The sequence below is a fragment of the Zalophus californianus genome, chromosome 5 (genome assembly GCF_009762305.2).
Source record: "Zalophus californianus isolate mZalCal1 chromosome 5, mZalCal1.pri.v2, whole genome shotgun sequence".
NCBI lineage: Eukaryota > Metazoa > Chordata > Mammalia > Carnivora > Otariidae > Zalophus > Zalophus californianus.
In genome coordinates this window covers 61,319,316-61,341,931 of record NC_045599.1, presented here as the reverse complement: position 1 = coordinate 61,341,931, position 22,616 = coordinate 61,319,316, and the positions used below count along the sequence as shown (strand labels likewise).

The 22,616-nt window shown below is 41.7% G+C and overlaps 1 protein-coding gene across 1 annotated transcript in view; it reads right to left on the bottom strand.

The window, feature by feature from the left end:
- RASGRF2 (Ras protein specific guanine nucleotide releasing factor 2) overlaps window positions 1-22,616 on the bottom strand; it is a 230,024-nt gene that overhangs the window by 87,713 nt on the left and 119,695 nt on the right. Inside the window, 4 exon segments of the mRNA XM_027606459.2 lie at window positions 5,962-6,051; window positions 9,224-9,349; window positions 19,546-19,934; window positions 20,550-20,798. Of these exon segments, the coding sequence (XP_027462260.2) occupies window positions 5,962-6,051; window positions 9,224-9,349; window positions 19,546-19,934; window positions 20,550-20,798 (854 nt within the window).

Genomic DNA, 22,616 nt, shown 5'->3' with positions numbered 1-22,616 from the left:
GGAAATGGGTGTGTTGCAGACAAAGACAGGATCAAGAGTCAGTAACAACGTTAAGTAATTCCAGTTTCCCAAGATCTTGTTCTTTCTGAAGTCCATGCGGGATTAGAGGTACCACTGGGGCAAAGAGAGCAGGAACTTGGTGGTAGACAGATCTGAATGAGCCTCATTCTCAGTAACTGCAAGAACCAGGGCCAGGCCCTCCACTGCTCTGGCTCTCACACTTGCTTCAGAATCTATAAAACAGGATGAGAAGAATGGTCCCTGCTATTACTTCCACGGTGAGGGGGTGATGATGAGGCAGCCTCCAGATCTTTCAGATAAGATTACCCAGTGGAGGGGTAAAGTAGACCACCAGCAAAAGTGGTCAAGTGGAGGAGAAGAGATGGACTTCCTGTAGAACAGCTTGGCCAAAGGAATAGGAAACAATCAGGGGAGGGCACTATGGCCATCAGGAATCTATTGCTAGGATGTAGGCCTGTCTCAGGAAATCTCATCTGTATCAACCTACCCTCCAGATGCAAGTGATTACAGGAAATCTGAGGTCACACATTGGTGGTTCACAGCCAAATGTGGTCCCCAGAAGTATTTTGTTTGACCTGGATGGTATTTTTAAAGAGTATGGATTCATTGCTAGCGTTTAAAGACAGATTTCACATAAATATCCAGCTTTCTGGCTTTCCTTTCAAATAGAAAAGAAAGAAAGAAGACAGATCTGACAGCCCTCATCTGTGATCCGTTGTGGCGAAATCAGGGGGAGCTGGTAAAGGGGAGCCCTCTTACACACGGCATCAGCTCTCCAGCCCTTCCTTCAGTTACCTGCCCGGCCCTAAAATGGAGGAAACTGAAATGCAATCAAGTAGCAGTTAAGCGATGGGAGTGAATCAGAGACGTGAACAAGCACAATCAACTATATTGTACCTTTGCTGAGGAGAGATGGTAATAGAGGAGAAGGGTCTCCTGGAGAGGGCAGCACAAAGAAAGTGAACTTGGCAATGCAACATGGTCAGGAGAGAGGGTGCCCAGGCTAGCTGGAACAAGGCTCTGGGTCTGCTTGAAAGCATATGAAAGACATATGATGAGCAGAAGAGGTGTTCCATGTGACCTAGCTTACTGCCGGGCTCCTTCCCAGGAAAAGAATGCAGTGACCACCTGACACGAACATTCCTAGCTGCTGTGCAGGCTGGTACAGTTAAAGATGTAACTTCCCAGGTCCAAAATTCTTATTCCGGGCAGAGAGAGAGAGAGAGAGAGAGAGAGAGAGAGAGAGAGAGAGAGAGAGAGTGTGTTTAAAAATAAGACTTGGAATCATTGCTAATTTAAATTTGATTTACCAAAGCTCTTCATTTTTCATTAATAATAGTGATAATAATGTTTTACTTAAAAATATAAATTAGATACATTCTATCCCCAAAACCTTCAACTATCTATCTTTGGTGAAATAATGAAAAAATGTTTTTTACTTAAAAAAAAAAATAATGGAAAATAGGTCCCAAACTGGGATACCTCCAGTGGTGAAGGAGGTCAGACAGGTCAGGATGACAAATCAAAAAAGAGTCATTTATATTTAGGAATAAATGCAACAAAACAAATGTAAGACTTGCATGCTGAGAAATAAAAAAACATTGCTGAAATGAGCACAGAGCTAAATACATAAAAAGACATTCCACATTCATAGATTAAAAGACTAAATATTGTTAAGATTGACAATTCTCCCCAAATCGACCTATGGAATCAATAGGATCACTATAAAAATTCCAAGGGAGACTTCCAATTTCAGCTCTGACATGTAAAGAACTTAGAAGCTGACACATTTGGTCTTTACAACAAATAAAACGTGGACAACCTGAAAACCAATGACTTTTCTTGGACACATCAGAAAATTGAGGTTGCAGGACAAATGACCATCCCCAAATCTGGAGGGACCGGTACATTCTGAGAGACACAGCTGGTATCTGCTTATCGGGAGCAGAAGTTGCTGGAGCCAGGAACTGGCAGCAGCCCTGAATGGTCATTTTGACCAACTGCTAGAGGCTGCATGTGGACCAGCATTACCGTGGGAACTGCTGAGGAATGCCTTTGTAGGGGATCCCCACAATACTTCTGGTTCTTGCAGGGAAGGGGGAAGAGCACCGTTGTGAAATATGCCCAGAGCCTTCTCCGTAAAAAGGTCTACACTGCAGGGGAAAAGAATGCCTAAGCCTTACCCAGCTTGAGGAAGAGCATCCCTCCCACTCCTGTCTTATCCAAGGAGAAAATAATGTATTCTAGGGGGGGTCAGAGCTTCCATGAGATAAACTGGGAAAGCTGCAACCAGAGAAAGAACAAACACACCTCCTCCAGAGTCCAGCAGTTCCCCGGCGTGGCTCCCCACTAGGACCACCTGGGGAAATTTAAAAAATGCTGATGCCCAGGATGTACCCAGACCAATCAAGTCAGAATTTCTGGGGATGGGGCCAGGTACCAAGATTTTTAAAAACTGGTCCAAGCCAAATTCACACCAAGTTCAGATCTATCATTGCCTACACAGGCTTGAGTGGTTTGGCAGAAAAGAAAACAGATTATGAATTATCTACTTTACAAGTACCAAGTATTTACCAGTAAAGAACTAACTATTTCTCTAAGCAATTGTAACTGTGCCATGAACTTTCCCATAAGTATATTCGACCATTCCTCTATTTTGTTAATTTACCTTGGTAAATTATGTGTGGTAAAACATATCATCTGCTCACAGATAACCAAGAGTTGCTTGTAGAACTTCCCTGCCATTATTTTTAGTCTCATACAAATAACCCACCTCACACTCATATTTCACTTTAGATGATTTCATAAGCTCTATAATTAACCCTAGGGCTGCAGGTGTGTAGTGAGCATCACGATGTGCCCTGATATGTGTATTCACTGCATGTGCATTTCTATTCATATCACAAATATATCCAAACTGCACCTGCAGATTCCCTGTATCAGCAACCCTCTGAAATGCACACATTTTAATTTCTACTTTAATGCAGAGCTTCCAAATTTGAGCAGATGCTTAAAAATGCACTGCAACCAGTGTAGTGACAGGCAAGACCTTGCTAATCATCCTTCATCTCGGTCTTGTATAGAGTTAAAGCTCCACTACAGGAAAGGGCACTTGATTGACTGATGATGATGACTGGTCCCACCCCCCACTCTCCAACTAACAAAATTTCCTATAGCTACTGCAATTTCAAGAATGATCTGGACTGGACTCACAAGCTTATTTAGTAGGAAGCCAATGACACTTAAGCTTCAGAGCCTCTCACTGTGTATGGGCTTCTTCCAAAGCCCTGGGAGCTATCCTAAAGGTTTGTATTTGTGATTTGTATGTTTTTTCTTTGAGGCAGTTGTGTAAGTGTTAGGCTCCCAAATTCTGTATCTTACTATATAAGTGGGCCCAATGCAACTTGGCTGCCAATCAGAAGGCAAGTACTAAATACACTGTTAAATCTTCATAATGTGAAGTTAACAAGGATTGCTTTAGGGTTGCAATCATACCCACAGAATTAGGCCTTCCTTCATCTCCAATGAGGAACCTCCAATAGAGGCAAAGGGAACATGATATGGAAGGAGAGACCTGCCTATCTTTGGAAAGGGCTGGGCTCTAGGTCCTAAAAGAAACTAGTGGGGGGAAAATCCAGGCTTTTCCAGGGTGTGTGGAAATTAGGCAGGCCCAGACGCTGGAGAGTGGATCACCAGGCCACCTTCCACAAAAAAAAAAAAAAAATCAGCTTTCTCTGCTCTCAGGGCCAAGCAGGTGCAACCTGTCTGGGGTCTTTACAAAGAAAACTTTGTCCACTTTCTTGCTAAATTTGAAGTTCCTTTTAATGAAGTAGCAAAGCCTTCCAAGCAATAATTAAAGAGAAATGGCTTAACATGCAAATGCCTGGAGTGAATATTTGAAAACATACTTATTAATTGACTGGTCTAACCCAGAGCTGCCAGACTCCTGTGTATTTAGATGGGGGTAGGAGTGGGAGAGGATAAAGCAGGAGGGAACCTGAAGAAAGCCTGAAACATGGAAGCCCAATCTGCATACCATATGGCCAGGAATATACTGGCCCCCACTCCAAAATAAACCCCCTTTCTTACCACCACTAGCCACTGCAACTGACCCATGTGCAACCTGCCACCCTTACAGCAGGGCCACAGCCACCGCCAAATCCAATCCCTTATTTCCCTGACTTCTAAAATGGAATCAGGTGGCACCAGACCACATTCCAGGCAACACCAGCAGCATGGTCATAAAAAAACAGTGTGCTGGTTCAGGATCAGGCGACCCTGCCCCTCCCTCGCCGCACTGGCTATGGGCAATCACCATCCACCCCTCCTCAGCTGGCTCAGTGAAGGGAGCCTTCTTCCTAAGCTATTTCAGTAGCAGCGGAGAAGTAAGAAGAAAGGCAGCAGAAACAGCAGTGTTCCAATGGTGCGGAAGACTTGGCTGTTTTGGTTCCTTTATCCTCTGGCCCATTATGCATGCACAAGCCAAAGTCAGATGCCCTTCTCTAAAGCTCATCAGAACTTTGCTGCAATCCCAGGTGAAAAAGAAGGACCTTCGCCCTCCCCAGCCTCCAGCAAATGCGGAAATAGGCTCATGGAGAATTAACATAAAAACTCTTTTTCCTCATGAACCATATTTAAATGATAAAACCTATGAGGAAGTTCTGTACGTTACTTTTTCCAAAGATGGATTGACTTGTGAGAACGAAAGACAGGAGGAGAGGACCTCAAAAAATCAGTTGGTTGCCAATTCTGCTGAGAGCGGAATGAAGACTCCTTCATCATTTCACCAAAGAGATGTTCGTTATTATGAGTGGAGTCGACAACAGAAGTCAACTGGATTGACAAGACATCAATGCTATTACTGTTATAGGCTGTTCTGTGTTATGTTGATGGGAATTTGGGGGGAAGGTTTTGAGAATAGTTAGAGCAAATATACCCCAATTTTCCTGACTACGTCCAATGCATCATGTGTGACAAAATACTGGAGGTGGAATGTGGTTAATCTGCAAAGAGTTCCACTCAGATGGGATATATACATATATATATGTATAATTCCTATGGTAGTTCGTGTTCAATTTAGAAAGAATTCACACAGATAGTACTACTAGTTACTATTGTTGAATACAGGTTCATAGGCTTTGGAAATGGACTCTTTTGTGGTAAGTGAACAATGGCTAATTAACAAAATACACCCTCACTCATGGTTCTACAAAGCGTGATGATCTGAACCCATGGGGTTAGTTTAGGTGAAGACCCCCAGAGCAACAAAGTTGTTTAAACCACATACAGATTTGTTAAGCAACAGTCCCTCCACCCTCCTTCCCTCCATAAGCCATCCCAACCGCCTTGTATATGCTTTTACCATTTTACTCAATTATAAAGGAAACATCTGTTCCTGGTAATCTGGCTAAAAAGGTTAGAGAACTCCATAAAACAACATGGGAGAAATATCACACCCTTCTGTGATACAGAAGTTCTTCAAAGTATCACCCACACAATACCAGTATAAGACTCACCTGAAGGTGCTTATTTAGAGACAGTGTACAGGTGAAGGACAGTGGGAGATACAGGCTTCTGGCTATGAAATGAATAAGTTAGGGGGATAAAAAGCACGATGTAGGGAATATAGTCAATAATATGGTAGCTACATTTGTGGTGGGCACAGCATAACGTACAGAGATGTTGAATCACTCAGCTGCACACCCGGAACTAGCGTCAAAGTGTGTGTCAACTATACTCAAATAACAAAATTAAAAATAAGTTAGTACATAAATAAATAATAAGTAAATCAAAGGCCATCTGACACGCTGACTTAGAATGGGAGCTGGGAGTCTGCCTTCTTAGTGAGCTGCCCAGTATCTCACCAACACCGGCAGGCAAGCGCCACTGATTTAGTATACGTTCCCGTCAGTCTGTACATGGCTGCTCAGCCACACTCACCTGGTGGACTTCCGTGTCCTGCCGCTGCTGTGGCAATGGCAAAAGCAGACGCCGGCGAAACAGAGCAGTGGGAGTTGTCAGCCGTCTGTCCTGGTTAGGCAGAAGAATGGAAATGGCATGGTGAGGCAGATGGGTAATATTCTGTAATGAAAATTCTCATTTTCATTCCTGCACTGGATGAAGGGTTGGGCCAGACACCCTGTATTGTTTTTGTTAAACATCAGTAATCCACTCTAAGTGTATACCCAAGAGAACTGAAAGCATATCCACGCGAAAACTAGTACATGAATATCCCTAGCAGCATTACACATATTACTCACAACAACCAAAACAGTACAAACACCCACATGTCCATCAGCCATGGAATGGATAAACCAGATGTGGTAGAGCGATACAAGGGAATATTATTTAGCCACAAAAGGAATGAAGGACTGATACCTACCACAACATGAATGATCCCTGACAACATTATGCTAAGCGAAAGAAGTCAGTCACAAAAAGGCATGTATTATATGATTCTATGCATATGAAATGTCTGGGAGAGGTAAATTCCCAGAGACCGAAAGTAGATTGGTGGTTGCCAGAGGCTGGGGGCAGGGGGGGTGGGGGGTGGGAATGGGGGGTGACTGCTAATGGGTACAGGGTTTCTTTTTAGGGTAATAAAGATGCTCTAGAGTGAGACAGTGGTGATGGCTGCCCGATCTTGTGAACATATAAAAGTCACCGAACTGTATACCTGAGAAGGGTGAACTTTATGATATTTGAATTATATCTCAATATAAAAAATAGTTTTTAAAAAATTTCCTACATCATACTACCGATAGAATTTTCTGCTCAAAACACCTCTAAAGTGAGGATGCATTATAAAATCAAAAGGATGCTCTGAGCACTGTTTTGCAGCCCCTTCCCTCCTCAGACATTTTACGCACAGCATCTGATAATGCTGATGCCAACCTCACTTTTTTCCTCATTCAGGCTTTTAGTGAAAATAACTCACTGTGACTCTGACCTGAAGGGTTTTTATTAGTTTGCCCCTAAAGTGATCTAGTCATGCTTAAAATAAATAAATATGAGGCCAGGCAAAGAGCTCCTTAATACACCCAAGTAGAAAGCACAGAACAGCTCTACCCTCTCCTCTAGCAGTAGCCTTTAAATATTTGTGGAACGAGGTGGCAAGTAGACAGATGAATAGGCAAAATTTCAGCTAAATGGCAAGAAAATGTGTGACACTGTTCCCATTTGGATCCTCCGTTTTGTCAGATTTCAGCTTCCTTCCCATGTTCCTATGTCTCTGGGATGTAGTCACATCAGAGAAGAAACAAAGGACTTAATTCACAAACAGGATGAGGATTTCCAAATAATGCGTATATAAATTTAAAAATTTTATATATGAATATAAATATATGAAAAAAGACTATAAAGCAGAGCCCTGATAATAGTGATCAAGTGAATAGCATTTATTTCTCACCTTGGTAGAGTTTCACTTCCATAGGTTTTGGCCCCAAACTCTTCCAGGTTACCATGAACTCAAGAGGGGGTCTGTCCCATGTGGCAATGGTCAAGGAAGTTGCCAAGGCCTGGACTGACCAAAGCTCTAAGAGTAGTAGAGAGATCTGGCTAACCCCAAAGTAGACCTGTAACAAGCCAGGGGAGTCCTGCTCGCCGCTTTCATTTACCAGAACCACCCAAAAGTCAGGGAGATCTGTGATTGATCAGGAGCCAGAAATCGGACCACTCCCCAAGGGCTGATATCCATCTGGGTGAGTTTTCTAACAACAGCCTGACCCAGGTTTGCTTCTCTTGGAGCTGATTACCACATGGCCAAGGCTACAAATGAAATGGCCATTTGGAGCCTTCTGCTAAACTGTTCTACTTAAAGCAGGAGTATGAAAGTCAAAAAATGTTTACATTTTACTTGATTACCTGGGGTGAATCTGCTTTCACATCTGAATAGTTTTCTAGCTTGAGGAGAAAAAAGGAAACATTTCAAAAACAACTGTTGTGTTTTGTTTTTGATTAGTAAAGAAAAATGTAAGGATTAACAACACATCCGTTTAATTTGTTTTTAAATATTTCTAAGGTTTAAAAAGTGTTTAAAGTCTGTTAATTTCTAGTAGGAAAATGTTATCTGAATGCAGACCCTAATGGTAAACCACTGTAAAAATGTTTCAAAAAACAACTGTTATTTGGATTTTTTTTATTTGAACAATGGGGAGATAAAAGATTTCTACCTTTTGGTCTGATGGTTTTTCCTCCAATTAGAGGACATTTGGTATGTTCTAAAACAAATTATGGGTAATGCTTTGTAATTCTCATAACTATAGAAAATACACCAGTTTCTGCCACATGAACAATAATGATAATTGGGGTCCCATGCAACTAGACCTTATTTTATTTTAAATTCCTTATTTAAATTCAATTTAGTTAACATATACTGTGTTAGTTTCAGGAGTAGAATTTAGTGATTAATCAGTTGCATATAACACCCAGTGCTCATTACATCAAGTGTCCTCCTTAATGCCCACATCCAATTACCCCAACCCCCCACCTCCCCTCCAGCAACCCTCAGTTTGTTTCTTAGAATTAAGAGTCTCCCTCTCTGTTTTCAGCTTATTTTATTTTTCCTTCCCTTCCCCTGTGTTCATCTGTTTTGTTTCTTAGATTCCACATATGAGTGAAATCACATGGTGGTGAGGATGTGGAGAAATGGGATCCCTCTTACACTGTTGGTGGGGATGCAAACTGGTGTGGCTACTGTGGAAAACAGCATGGAGTTTCCTCAAAAAGTTAGATGTAGAACTACCCTATGACCCAGCAATTGCACTAATGGGTATTAATCCAACTGGACCTTATTTTAGGTGAAATAGTGTTCTTAATAAGGTCCCCCCAAAATTGTGGTGTCCCAGATGAGCCTATTTAATACAGACTGCGTTGGGATTCACGACAAGGTATCAGAGTCCGGGAACATTTTGGTAAAGGCAGCACTGAGATTCTTCAAACAGCCATCCTCTGAGGACAAGCCTCTTGATTCATGTTACTCCACACAGAGTGCAATGCAATGATGGGGCAAATCAGTATTAGTTACACTAATGACATATTCTCTAATCATTCATATCTCCACTACTTGATAGTAACATTGTTTCCTTCCAACAAATTTTAGCAACTGAGACCAAAAAATATTTTGGGAGTGCAAGAGGCAAAAGATTCTGAAGCAAGGAACTACCTTTTGCGTTTATATTTCCATGGCTCCTTCTGAGCTTACCTACAGGCTGACGATAACGAAGGTGCTGAGGAGTGGAGGGTGACCGGCAAGGTGAAAGGTCCGTGCTGTCCGCCACCGGAGAGCTTTCCATTCCTGCTCGGTCCACGGGTGCAGACTCTAGGACAGCTGCTGAGAAACATCGGGAATTTTAACAACCAGGCCATGAATTCAAGACCTTCTTGTCAGTAGTATGCACAGAAACACAAAGGTTTATTATGGGTAACAGACTTTCAGATTAGTCTACATTTTTAAAGGGCTTTAATATGAAATCAAGTGATATTTCCTAGCAGAGTGCTAATGTCGCTAAATCTCAGTGCAGTGTCTTCTTTAACCCTGTCTCACTGACCCTACTGAGCCTGGCTAACCATACCCAGTCCTTTTCTGCCCAACACAACAGCAGATGTTCAAAAGAACAGGGGTTGTGCTGTGGGGAAGAGGGACATTTCCAGATTGTAAATCAGACTGGGATCAAAATTCGGACTTCACTAATTCTTTACTTGGGTTACCCCCTTACACCAACTGAAGTCTGAATCTCTACCGGTGTCCCCCCCACCCCCACCTCAGCAGCTCTGGGGACTAGTAAGGATCTACAGCTGCCGTATCCAAAATGGTAGCATTAGCCAAATGTGACTAGGTAAATTTAAATTAAAATTAACTAAAGTCAAATTACTATTTCATTTCCTGACTTGGACTAGCCATATTTCAAGTGCTCAGTACCAAAAGTGGCTGGTGGCTACGGTACAGGATGGCAGAGATATAGAGCATTTCCATCCTCCCAGAAAGTTCTATTGGATAGCCCTGATCTAAAGCTACAGATCAGCAGGAGGCAAGTGGAAATTTTTAGAACGAACTATGGGGAAAGTTTAAGATCGTTTGAGCTTTTCCACTGCATCTAAGATCCCATGAATAAAAGACACATCATTCTAGGGTCACATTAGGCTATTACTGATGATGTTTCTGTACCACTCGCACTGGCTTATTAACCAGGTAAAACTACAACAATGTGTATGTTCTTTCACGGAAAAACAACCAAAAAGTCATACATTTCCAGCGACTCTTTTATTTCTTTTTCCTAGAGCTTTTCATTAACCCATAACAGCTCTGTCACCTCCACTAATTTTCCATGACCCCTGTCGGCAGGATTGCTCTCAGCTTGGCTCCCTTTGCCATTCCATTCAAGATTTTACTCAATAAACCCTTCTAAAATCCCTAATGACTTCTTGCATGTGATTTACTTCCTTGGAAATATGGCCACAATTGATTTACTTCCTTGGAAATAAGGCCACAATTCGGCTCTTTTGCAATACAAAGGGGCCAGGGAAGGGAAATGGTTAGGCTCTTTCCCTGAATGACATAATTACAGTAAAGTTGGCGACGATGCGGGATACAGACAAAAAAATCCATGCTTAGCTGTTAGTTTTATTATTTTCTAAATAACTCCCTCAAAATTCTGTAATGGAAGGCATCTGCTCTGCAAGAGCAAGCAGAATACCAAATACACGTCCTTGGGCTGATTCAACCATTCAGTCCTCTGAGGCAAATGAAAAAACCATTTCGTCAGCAATTATACTGAACCCAAAAAACTTCCCAGTGAGAGAGATGGTCAGGCCCTGAATATCCCCTGAAAGAAGAGGAAAGCAAAGAATAACACTGTAAGCAAACAGGCAGCTACAGAGAGAAGAAACCATGCCAGCAGGGTGGGGGAGAAGCAGCATTTCCTTCTGGCATGTTCACTTTCAATCAAGTTCCATGCAAACAGCTTTGCTTTCAGGACGAGTAGGCAGATGTGGGCTCAAAACAAATGCTAAAATTGGGAGCACTTTCAGCCCACGGCAGGCAATTTTCAAGCTAAGCACACAGAAACAGACACCAGTGATGTGGGCCGTGCAGCAACATTTCGGCTGGGTTGCACAGTCGTGACCCGAGTGCACACTGGCGGGTGAGAGGCCCCAACACAGGGGGCGGTCCTGTGCCTTCCCTTCCTTGCCCGCCACTGGCTGGATTTTTGTGGAGATCCAACCATCGGGTGGAATACAGATGTAAGTTGGGCTGCGATGTGCACTTCTAAAGAAGATCCAGGGTGGAAGAAGGAAGAAAGGAGGGCACTAATGAATAATAGGTGAGCCTGGGGCCGATCGAGGTGGGGAGGTGGGGGGGAATAAAGTGCATTCGTTTCCCTTCGAGGTTCATCGTTTTGCTCACTTTGAGGGATAGTTCCTATTTCTCTTCTTTCCCTTTATATCATTTGAAGTTTTCTTGCCAGGAAATATTGCAAGGCTGGCATTAGCACTGCAATGACAATAAAACTGGACAAAGGTCACTAGCATTTTCCACACAGTGTGTCCTGAAATGTCTAGCTGATCAGTAGTGAGAGAGACCTACGGCCTCAGTAGGGACCTAATGGATGAAGCTGGTATTACACAATGAGGTTGTACAAAGTTGTATCCTGAAGTGAAAAGCCAAAAATGTATAAACTATTGGCACAGAATTCTTATTCAAGTTTGCCAACTGTTTTAAGTGTTAACATTATGCAAAGCACATGCAAACATCTTTCAAATTAAAGACAGATCAGTGTCTCCCTTTTCCTTGCCGATTAGAATTTTCAAGACTAGACACAGCAGCACTCTTGGCTCCTACAGACATCGTGTACACACACACACACACACACACACACACACACACACCACGCTGAACCTGTCAGACTGACGCTGAAGTGAAGTGTTTTATGCATGACTTTCTTAGGCCTGTTTATGACTGACTAATATTGCTCATTTACCAATGCAAAATAAAAGAAAAATCTATGATTTCTTTGTTTCACCTCTTCAGAAAAATGCCACAGAGCTCCCTGGTCTCCAGTGTTAATTCTAAGCTTTCTACTCACAGCATTTCCTTTATGGGAATCCACAGGATCAATTGTTCTCAAGTTCCAGTAGGAAGAAAAGATGTGCCTGTACACCAGTCTATTCTTAGGTTTCAATATGAATCACATAATTGATCATTTTCAGAACCCAAACCAGGGCGACTCTAGGAACTGCAGAAGACCACACAGTGTTGTGTTCTCTGTTCACTAACCATACCCTTGGCCTCATATAGTTTTTCTTCATTGCCTGATTTCCTTATTCATTTTATTTTTAATCCAGCTGTATGATGTTCCTGTTTGAACTACCACTTTAACTACTTGTTAGGAACAAGTAGGAACAAGATGGGAAGAAAATACATTAAACATAATCAGAATACAGCTACAGAAAGGGAAAAGAAATAAAGATGTAAAGGGGATGGAGAACCATCTATCACACTAATGGACATCGAAAGAAAATCAGAGCAGCCATATTTATATCAGACAAACTCGATTTTAAACCAAAGACCGTAACAAGAGATGAAGAAGGGCATTATATCATAATTAAGGGGTCTGTCCATCAAGAAGACCTAAATATTAATGCCCCCAACTTGGGAGCATCTAAATATATGAATCAATATAAATTCAAATAACAAATATAAAGAAACTCATTGATAATAATACAATAATAGTAGGGGACTTTAACACCCTACTTATAGCAACGGACAGATCATTTAAGCAGGAGATCAACAAGGAAACAATGGCTTTGAACAACACTGGACCAGATGTACCCTACAGATATATTCAGAGCATTTCATCCTAAAGCAGCAGAACAGATATTCTTTTTGAGTGCACACGGAACATTCTCCAAAATAGATTACATACTGGGTCACAAATCAGCCCTCAACATGTACAAAAAGACTGAGATCATAGCATGCATATTTTCAGACCACAACACTGAAACTTGAAGTCAACCACAAGTAAAATTTGGAAAGACCACAAATACATGGAGGTTAAAGAACATCCTAGTAAAGAATGAATGGGGTAACTAGGAAATTAAGGAAGAAATAAAAAAGTACATGAAGCAAATGAAAATGAAAACACAACAGTCCCAAACCTTTGAGATACAGCAAAGGCAGTCCTAAGAAGGAAGTGTAACGCAATTCAGGCCAACCTCAAGAAGCAAGAAAAGTCTCAAATACACTCCCTGAAAGAGCTAGAAAAAAGAAGAGCAAATAAAACCTAAAGCCAGCAGAAGGGAAATAATAAAGATTAGAGCAGAAATAAATGATATAGAACCAAAGGGGAAAAAAAAAAAAACCCAGTAGAACAGATTAAGAAAACTAAGAGCTGGTTCTTTGAAAGAATTAATAAAATTGATAAACACCTAGCCAGACTTATCAAAAAGAAAAGAGAAAGGACCCAAATAAATAAAATCAGGAATGAAAGAGAAGAGATCACAACTAATACCACAGAAATACAAACAATTATAAGAGAATATTATGAAAAATTATATGCCAGCAAACTGGGCAATCTGAAAGAAATGGACAAATTCCTAGACATACAAGCTACCAAAGCTGAAATAGGAAGAAACAGAAAACCTGAACAGACCCATAACCAGCAAAGAAATTGAATCAGTAATCAAAAATCTCCTAACAAACTAGAGTCCAGGGCCAGATGGCTTCCCAGGGGAATTCTACCAGACATTTAAAGAGTTAAGACCTATTCTTCTCAAACTGTTCCAAAAAATAGAAATGGAAGGAAAACCGCCAAACTCATTCTATAAGGCCAGCATTACCTTGATTCCAAAATCAGGCAAAGACCCCACTAAAAAGGAGAATTACAGGTCAATAACCATGATGAACATGGATGCAAAAATTCTCAACAAGATACTAGCAAATTGAATCCAACAGTACATTAAAAGAATTATTCACTTTGATCAAGTGGGATTTATTCCTGGACTGCAGGGGTGGTTCAATATTCACAAATCAATCAAAGTGATATACCACATTAGTAAAAGAAAAGATAAGAACCATATGATCCTCTCAAATGACACAGAAAAAAAAAAGCATTTAACAAAATACAGCATCCATTCTTGATAAAAACCCTCAACAAAGTAGGGATAGATGGAACATACCTTAACATCATACAGGCCATATACGAAAGACCCTCATCCTCAATGGGAAAAAAAACCGAGAGCTTTTTCCTCTACAGTCAGGAACACAACAGGGATGTCCACTCTCACCATTACTATTTAACATAGTACTGGAAGTCTTAGCCTCGGCAATCAGACAACAAAAAGAAATAAAAGGCATCCAAATAGGCAAGGAAAATGTCAAACTTTCACTATTTGCAGACAACATGATACTCCATGTAGAAAACCTGAAATACTCCACCACAAAATCGCTAGAACTGATACATGAATTTAGCAAAGTTGCAGGATATAAAATCAATGTACAGAGGGGGACCTGGGTGGCTCAGTTGGTTAAGAGTGCAACTCTTGATTTCGGCTTAGGTCGTGATCTCAAGGTAGTGGAATTGAGCCCAGGGTCAGGAAATGTGCTCAGTGTGGAGCCTGCTTAGGATTCTCTCTCTCTCTCTCTGTCTCTCTGCCCCCTCCCTGCTCGCACTCTCTAAATAAATAAATAAAATCTTTAAAAAAAAATATTCTCTTCCTTTCTCTCTGCCCCTCCCTCTCCCATCACACATTCTCACTCTTGCTCAAAAAAATAATTAAAAATAAAGAAAGAAATCAATGTACAGAAATCTGTTTCATTCTATACACCAATAATGAAGCAACAGAAAAAAAAAAATCAAGGAATCCATCCCATTTACAATTATACCAAAAACTGTCAGATGCCTAGGAATAAACCTAACCAAACAGGTAGAAGATCTATGCTCTGGAAACTACAGAACACTTATGAAAGAAACTGAAGAGGACACAAAGAAATGGAAAAACATTCGGTGCTCATGTATTAGAAGAACAAACATTGTTAAAATGTCTATACTACCCAAAGCAATCTACACATTTAATGCAATCCCTGTCAAAACACCACCAGTATTTTTCACAGAGCTAGAAGCAGCAATCCTAAAATTTGTCTGGAACCACGAAAGACCCCGAATGGACAAAGCAACCCTGAAAAAGAAAAGCAAAGCTGGAGGAATCATGATTCCAGACTTCAACCTATATTACAAAGCTGTAATCATCAAAGCTCTATGGTACTGGTACAAAAACAGACATCTGGATCAATGGAACAGAATAGAGAACCCAGAAAGGGACCCACAACTCTATGGTCAACTAATCCTCAACAAAGCAAGAAAGAATATCTAATGGAAAAAAGTCTCTTCAAGAAATGATGGGAAAACTGGATATCAACATGCAGAAGAATGAAACTGGACCACTTTGTTACACCATACACAAAAATAAATTCAAAATGCATAAAAGACCTAAATGTGAGACCAGAAACCATCAAAATCCTAGTGGAGAATACAGGCAGCAACCTCTTCGACCTCAGCTGTAGCAACTTCTTCCTAGACATGTCACCAGAGGAAAACAAAAGCAAAAATGAACTATTGGGACTTCATCAAGATAAAAAGCTTCTGCACAGCAAAGGAAATAATCAACAAAACTAAAAGGTAGCCTACAGAATAGGAGAAGATATTTGCAAATGACATATCTGATAAAGGGTTAGTATCCAAAATCTATACAGAACATATCAAACTCAACACCCAAAAACCAAATAATCCAGTTAAGAAATGGGCAGAAGACATGAATAGACATTTCTCCAAAGAAGACATCCAGATGGCTAACAGACACATGAAAAGATGCTCAACATCACTCATCATCAGGGAAATACAAATCAAAACCATGATGAGATACCACCTCACACCTGTCAGCATGGCTAAATTCAACAACACAGGAAACAACAGATTGGTGAGGATGTGGAGAAAAGGGAACCCTCTTGCACTGTTGGTGCGAATGCAAACTGGTGCAGCCACTCTGGAAGACAGTATGGAGCTTCCTCAAAAAGTTAAAAATAGAACCACTCTATGATCCAGCAATTGCACTACTAGATATTTACCCAAAGGATACTAAAAACAGATTTGAAGGGGTACATGCACCCCGATGTTTAGCATCGGGGGTGATGTTATCACAATAGCAGCATTATCAACAATAGCCAAGTTAATATGAAAGAGCCCAAATGTCCATCAACTGATGAATGGATGAAGAAGAGATGGTGTGTGTGTGTGTGTGTGTGTGTGTGTGTGTGTGTAATGGAATATTAGTCATCAAAAAGAATGAAATCTTGCCATTTGCAACAATGTGGGGTGGGTGGAGCTAGATGTATTATGCTAAGCGAAATAAGTCAGAGAAAGACAAATACCGTATGATTTCACTCATGTAGAATTTAAGAAACAAAACAGATGAACATATGGGAAGGGGGGGGAAGAGAGAGGGAAACAAACCATAAGAGACTCTTAACGATAGAAAACAAACTGAGGGTTGATGGAGAGAGCTGGATGGCGGAGGGGCTGGATGGGTGATGGGCATTCAGGAGGGCACTTTTAGGCTGTATGCAAGTGATGAACCACTGAATTCTATTCCTGAAACCAATATTGAACTGTATGTTAACTACCTAAAATTTAAATAAAATTTTGAAAAAAAATAAGAAAGAATGATGTAAAGAAGTGACCAGGAGCAAAGAAGTGGCATGGAAGGACTGGGGGGGCAATTGGTGAGCAATAAGGGGGTGCACATTAGTGGATGTGAATAAGAAACAAAGAGGGTAGAGGAGCTGCCCTCTCTGGAGGAGAGGTTGGCCCTAGTGTGCTTCATCAAGTGCCATGGGGCCCACGTGACACAATCCTGGAACTTCTCCATCACCCAGAGTGAAAACAGCTCTGCATTTAACAATGACCTGGAAGAGCAAAATGACATCTCTAATTCATGAACCACATGGATAAACTAACTCTTGAAAAATCTAACTGCAAATCATTTGTTTGGGGGAAATCCAGTGAAAATCGGGGCATTAAGCCCTCTACTATTTTTCTAATGTGGCAGAGAACCTAAATTTTTTTAAAGATTATTTATTTATTTATTTATTTATTTGAGAGAGAGAAAGAGTTCGCACGAGCTCAGGGGATGCGGGGGTGGGGAGAGGGTGCAGAGGGAGAAGAGAGGGAGAGAAGCAGACTGTCACACAGGGCTCGATCTCATAACCCAGAGACCACGACCTGGGCTGAGAAGCCAAGAGTCGGACACTCAAACAACTGAGCCACCCAGATGCCCCTGAGAACCTAATATTTTTACCACACCATTATTCATAGGTTTTCTCCACCTTTGGCTGCCAGTCATAAATGCTCAATGCTGCCACATGACAAGCTCTCCAGCTGCCACGAGCTGAGAACACAGTGATTGCAACTCTGTCCAACATCTGCACTGACCAGTCCCTAGGAGCCTTTGTCAGTGTCCTTCATTCGGAGCTTAATCCAGTTCTTCCTCATTTATCTTGGTCTCCCTGAGTCTAACTTGAATAGGGGAAAAAACTACTGATTCCTACCAGTGACCACACCTCCATCCTATATAGTAAGACAAACATTGGACCATTGCTACACACTCTGGGCTTGGGCGTTGAATACCAGAACTAGGGAACTTGGTGAGCAATGTCACAATCTGTTAACAAGTTAAGAGGAAGAATTAGCCACGATGGGCAACGGGCAGCTTGACTGAGGACCTCTAGAACCACAACATGAATTCAGACCAAACTCAAAGCCATGACATGCTTACTCCTAAAGCTCTCCTAACTCAAAATAACACAAGAATCCAGACTTACCCCAGACTTCTATTTGCTGCAATCCAATTAAAGGAAGGAACAGACCTTCCCATATTCAGGGAAGTTCCTATACTTTCCAGGGCACCCTGCCCCAGGGGGCAGGTCTGTGATAAGCTTCCCTAAGTTGCTCTCTCCACAGAGGTTCCCAGGCACTGGTGCTGGATGGAACCCCAAATGTACTTGTCAGCTTGTGTGCTGCCTCATTATTCCCAAGAAGAATCCATCATGATTCTACTAAAGCTTGTTGTTGTAATGACTTTTTAATTATCTTCCTCCTTCCCTCCTCCTTAGTTGCTAACTTGTCAATTTAAAGAATTTCTTGTTTAAAAGGGTGCTACTTTTGATAATGACAACCATCCAGTTAAAATTCCATTAAGTACTTCACTCAGGAGGCTTATTTTTAAATTATCTGAGCTAGGCAATATATAGAAGCTTCAAGCCGGTAGAGAAGCCAAGGGTCTATGCTTCCATCTGGGTGATCCTCCTTGAAATTTGGACACTTTGATTAAATACCCAATTTTTTTTTATGTCATCAGTAAATAAAGCAGTTATCATACAGAAAAAAAAGTTATTTGCTAATTTGGCTATGAAACCTTTTTTATTTTCACCACAGAAACACTAAAGCAACAAAAGTCACCTCCTCTAACCCCTACATTGTACTGAGCTGCAAAAGGTAAGGTGACAGAACACAGGATCCTTGGTTAGTTAACTGAATGTTTTGCTTGATTCATTCATTTAACAAAAATTAACTACCTGGCAGGCACTGGCCAAGGCACTGAGAGTACACAGATGAATAAGATAGACAATGTTGCTTATCTTATGGAACTTATATGTCTAGGCAGGAGGAAGAACAAGTGCAAACGCCCTGAGGCAGAAATTGTTGAGCTGTTTCTGAGACACAAAAAGGAAGTCCCTGTGGATGAGGGAGCATGATGGGAACAGGGGTTGGAGAGACAAGATCCAAGTCTCATAGTATCTGAAGGCCTTGTGAGGGAAAATAGATTTTAATCTAAGTGCCACAGAAAGTCATTAGAGAATTTAATCAGGAAAACATATCTAATTCACCTTTTTAAAAAAACCATTTTGGCTGTCATGGACAATGAACACTGTCTCGAATTTTATTTTTCTCACTCTATCTCTGTTGTAGTATGAAGCACTGCCTTGGTAACTAAACTGAAGAAGCCATCTTAATGCTTCCGGCTGGGTCATCCTCAGCAGGGGAGACTGGAAGCAGTACTGGTGTTCAAGGCAGACACTGAAGGAGAAGGCTCTGAGGCCCAAGTTCCCAGAAAAGGGTGCCCACCTCCTACCTCTACACAAAGTATCATGTTAGGCTCGTTACCAAACAGCCTTAACCAAATTCCATGAGGACTCTTCCAGTAATACGGTTCAGATAACGCTGTCTTTCCATACACAGCTGACTACAATCAGCCTTTTACTGTAAAAGACCCCAGGACAGCTAACTTTGCCCTCCTTCCCACACAGACTAGAGTGACCTACAGGCATTGCCTCTTCTAACTAGCCATTGTATTCATTCTACTTTCTACACAGGAGTAGGAAAGCTATAAAGAGAGGGATCTAGGGCTCCAGAAGGAATGGTGGGGAAGCAGGTGGCCAGCAAACAAACACAGGCTGTGGCAGCTGGATAATACCTCTTTGAATACTTCGTTTTAGCTTGTTACACAGATCCACGCGGGGGTTATCTACAGGCTCCTCTATAGATCCCGGGCTTTGTTCTGGAGAAGGAAGGCCTCTGCTAAGATCCAACGGTACTTTGCCAGTGTGCGGTGGCGGGGATGCAGCAGGGCTGTGGGTGGTGGTAGGACTGCTGGACGCTGAGCAGGTAGTCAGGTCCAACGCTCCTATCCTTGAGTTCAACGGAGAAGTCAAGGACAGCTTTCTGGCCCTCACTGGGGAGGACGTCCTGGACACAGCCAGCGGTGGTGGGGAAGAGAATTTGCGACACAAGCGTGGGGATTTGCCATCCACCAAATGTTCACCTCTATTGTTCTGGCTGGTGGCAAAAAACAATTCTAATGACCTAAAAGTAAGAACAGAAGCCATGGACAGAAGACAGTTAAGTAAAGAGGATTCCCTTATCATTCAGAACATGCTCCCTCCATTAAAAGGCCACAATATCATCACACTTCCGTTGCTGGATTTACTTCATTTAAATGCTACCTATATACCACATACTTGCTGACGGAATACAGACACATTTTAGGCCTTGTCTAATCCCTTGCTTACTCAACTGTGGGTCAAAGACCAGTAGCATTGGTATCTCTGGGGAGCTTGTCAGAAATGCAGAACTCAGGCTCCACTCCAGACATGCTACATCACAGTCTGCAATTTAACAAGACCCCTGGGTGATTCTTAACGCATGTTAAAGTTTGAAAAGCCCAAGTGTTAAAAAAAAAAAAAATAGGAAAGCCTAAAACAATACAGTTAGCTTCCAAATAATCATGGAGCAAGCAAAGATGACTTGAGGACTCTAGGCTTCTCAGCTTCTTCCATGGAGAACTATCTGTGACCTCAACCCACCCCCTTCTACAGGCAGGGCATGTAAGTTCCCAGGTGAGCCAGTCCGGTAGAAATCTGCATGGAGACCCAGGGACCATGAGAGCCAACTTCCACGACAGGCAAGTCCAGAGCCTACCTGACAGGGATGGAGGTAAAAGGCCTCTTGTATATGTCGGAAAGTTTGGCCAGCACCACAGCTGCCGTAGTGAAAATACGATAGGTGTGCAGAAAGGTGTTGAGGAAATCGATACTGAGAAACCGCAAGTCTGTCAGCCGCTCCAGGAGGCGCTCCACACTGGCATAGCGGATCTGGGGCACTTTGCAGGAGTTCAGTGTTTTACTGAAGCAAATGTCGGTGTCATCTTTATGAAGACGGGCATCAGACCTACCCACAAAGCAGGAACATAAGAACAAAACCGGGACATGGCTTCCTCTCAGCCACTGAGTATTTCAGTATTCCAAAACACAAACTTGTATGTGGGCTTCACAATTGTATTTGATAAAAGATGTTGATATGACTTATTACATGTAAGAAGGCAGGGCTATAAAAACATCAACTATGTCCTTATAATTTAGGGAGATCAGAATTAATTGCAGAGAAGGTAAGAATAATTCATTTCGTTCTGTGGATTCCTTCTGTAGGGGAAGAAAAATAATTTTCCCTCTACCTTTCTGAGTTCTTGGCTGAGACTCTTGTAATAAAAGACAGATTAGCAAGAGAAAAACAAACAGAAGTTTATTAACACGCATACCTCATGTACACATGGGAGATACCCAGGGAAAAATAAGCAACTCCCAGAGGTGGCTTAGAATTCAGGCTTAAATACCACCTTAATAAGGAAGGGGGGGGGCAGGAGGGGTAGGCCTCTTAGGGGAGAGTAAATGATTTTTAGGAAAGATGAATGGGCCCCTAGGAGACTAGATGGGATATAGGATAGTTTGGGACAGTTCATCTAGGTGTGGAGCTGACTTCTAGTATCCTCTCCTACAATAGAAGTTGGTTGATGAAATTCCCAGGGAGGGGATTTATGACAACTGAGTGCCTTTTGGAGGATCTGTCTTTAGGCAAATAAAAGGAATTCAGAGAAAGTTTCTCCCTGCATTTGCTGTTTTTCAAGTACCTACAGCTCAATCAATACGCCCAAGTGGCATGTTTCGGGGTGGCACATTCTGCTATCCTTCACTTCTCTCTCTAGTTCAATCATGTTTTATTAGGGAAATGAAACTAAATGCCCTATTTAGGAGGGGCATTGCTTATGTCTTTAAATCAGCATATCAGAAGTGTGCTCAGTAAGTAATGGGTAGTGGGGGAGAGGGAGACACAGATATCACTGCTATATTTATGGTTATTTTTTTCCTCACTTCTAATTTTGTGCATTTATGTCCCCCCCCCCAGTTTTTTCTTAACTAAACTGACCAACAGGCTATGTTATTAGGTATTTTTCCCTTTAGAACTGGCTCTTTGATCAATTCTACTGTTTTTCTATATTTTAATGTATTCATGTCTGTTCTTATCTTATTTTCTTCCCACACCTTCTTACAGTTTACTTTGTCATTCTTTTTCTAACTTCTTGAACTGAATGCTTAATTCACTCCATTCTTCCTGGCTCATTAGCGCATTTAAGTCTATCCATTTTATGAGTAGTACAGTTTAATCCATAAATTGTGTGAAATGTTATGTCTTCATTATTTTGCAATATTTTGAAGTGTTAAAAATATCTTCCTTTAAAAAAAAAAGTAATGGATGACATTCTCCATGAACAGTATCCACCATTACCCCCTTCAGTGTTCTGTTTTTTCCCCATTCTGTAAAACCTCCCATGTAGCTGCTCCTTTCCCCTACTGGATTCCCTGGGTGCCTGAGCAGCCTGTCGAGGTGGATGAGTACGCTAGCAGGAAGGTTCACACAGCAGCCCTCACAATCTGTGGGTGTGCTTAGAGCGCTCAGCCAGTGGTGCACATTTGTTTGAAAGGGCAAAAGAGGCCAGCAGAAAGGCAAAGCTTGCAAGAGGGGATGCCTGGAAGCAGGGGCTGAATCCAAGTGGGGCTCAAAGAAATGCACACCTTTGTTAGGACTGCCCAGAGCTTTCGCAATGCCTTCTGAGACCCCTTATTCCCCTCCACTGCAGTATCTCAGAACAAGCCAACAGTGAAGTCCTGGATTGCACCAGGACTTGATGAACGGACATGCTGCAGGGCCAGG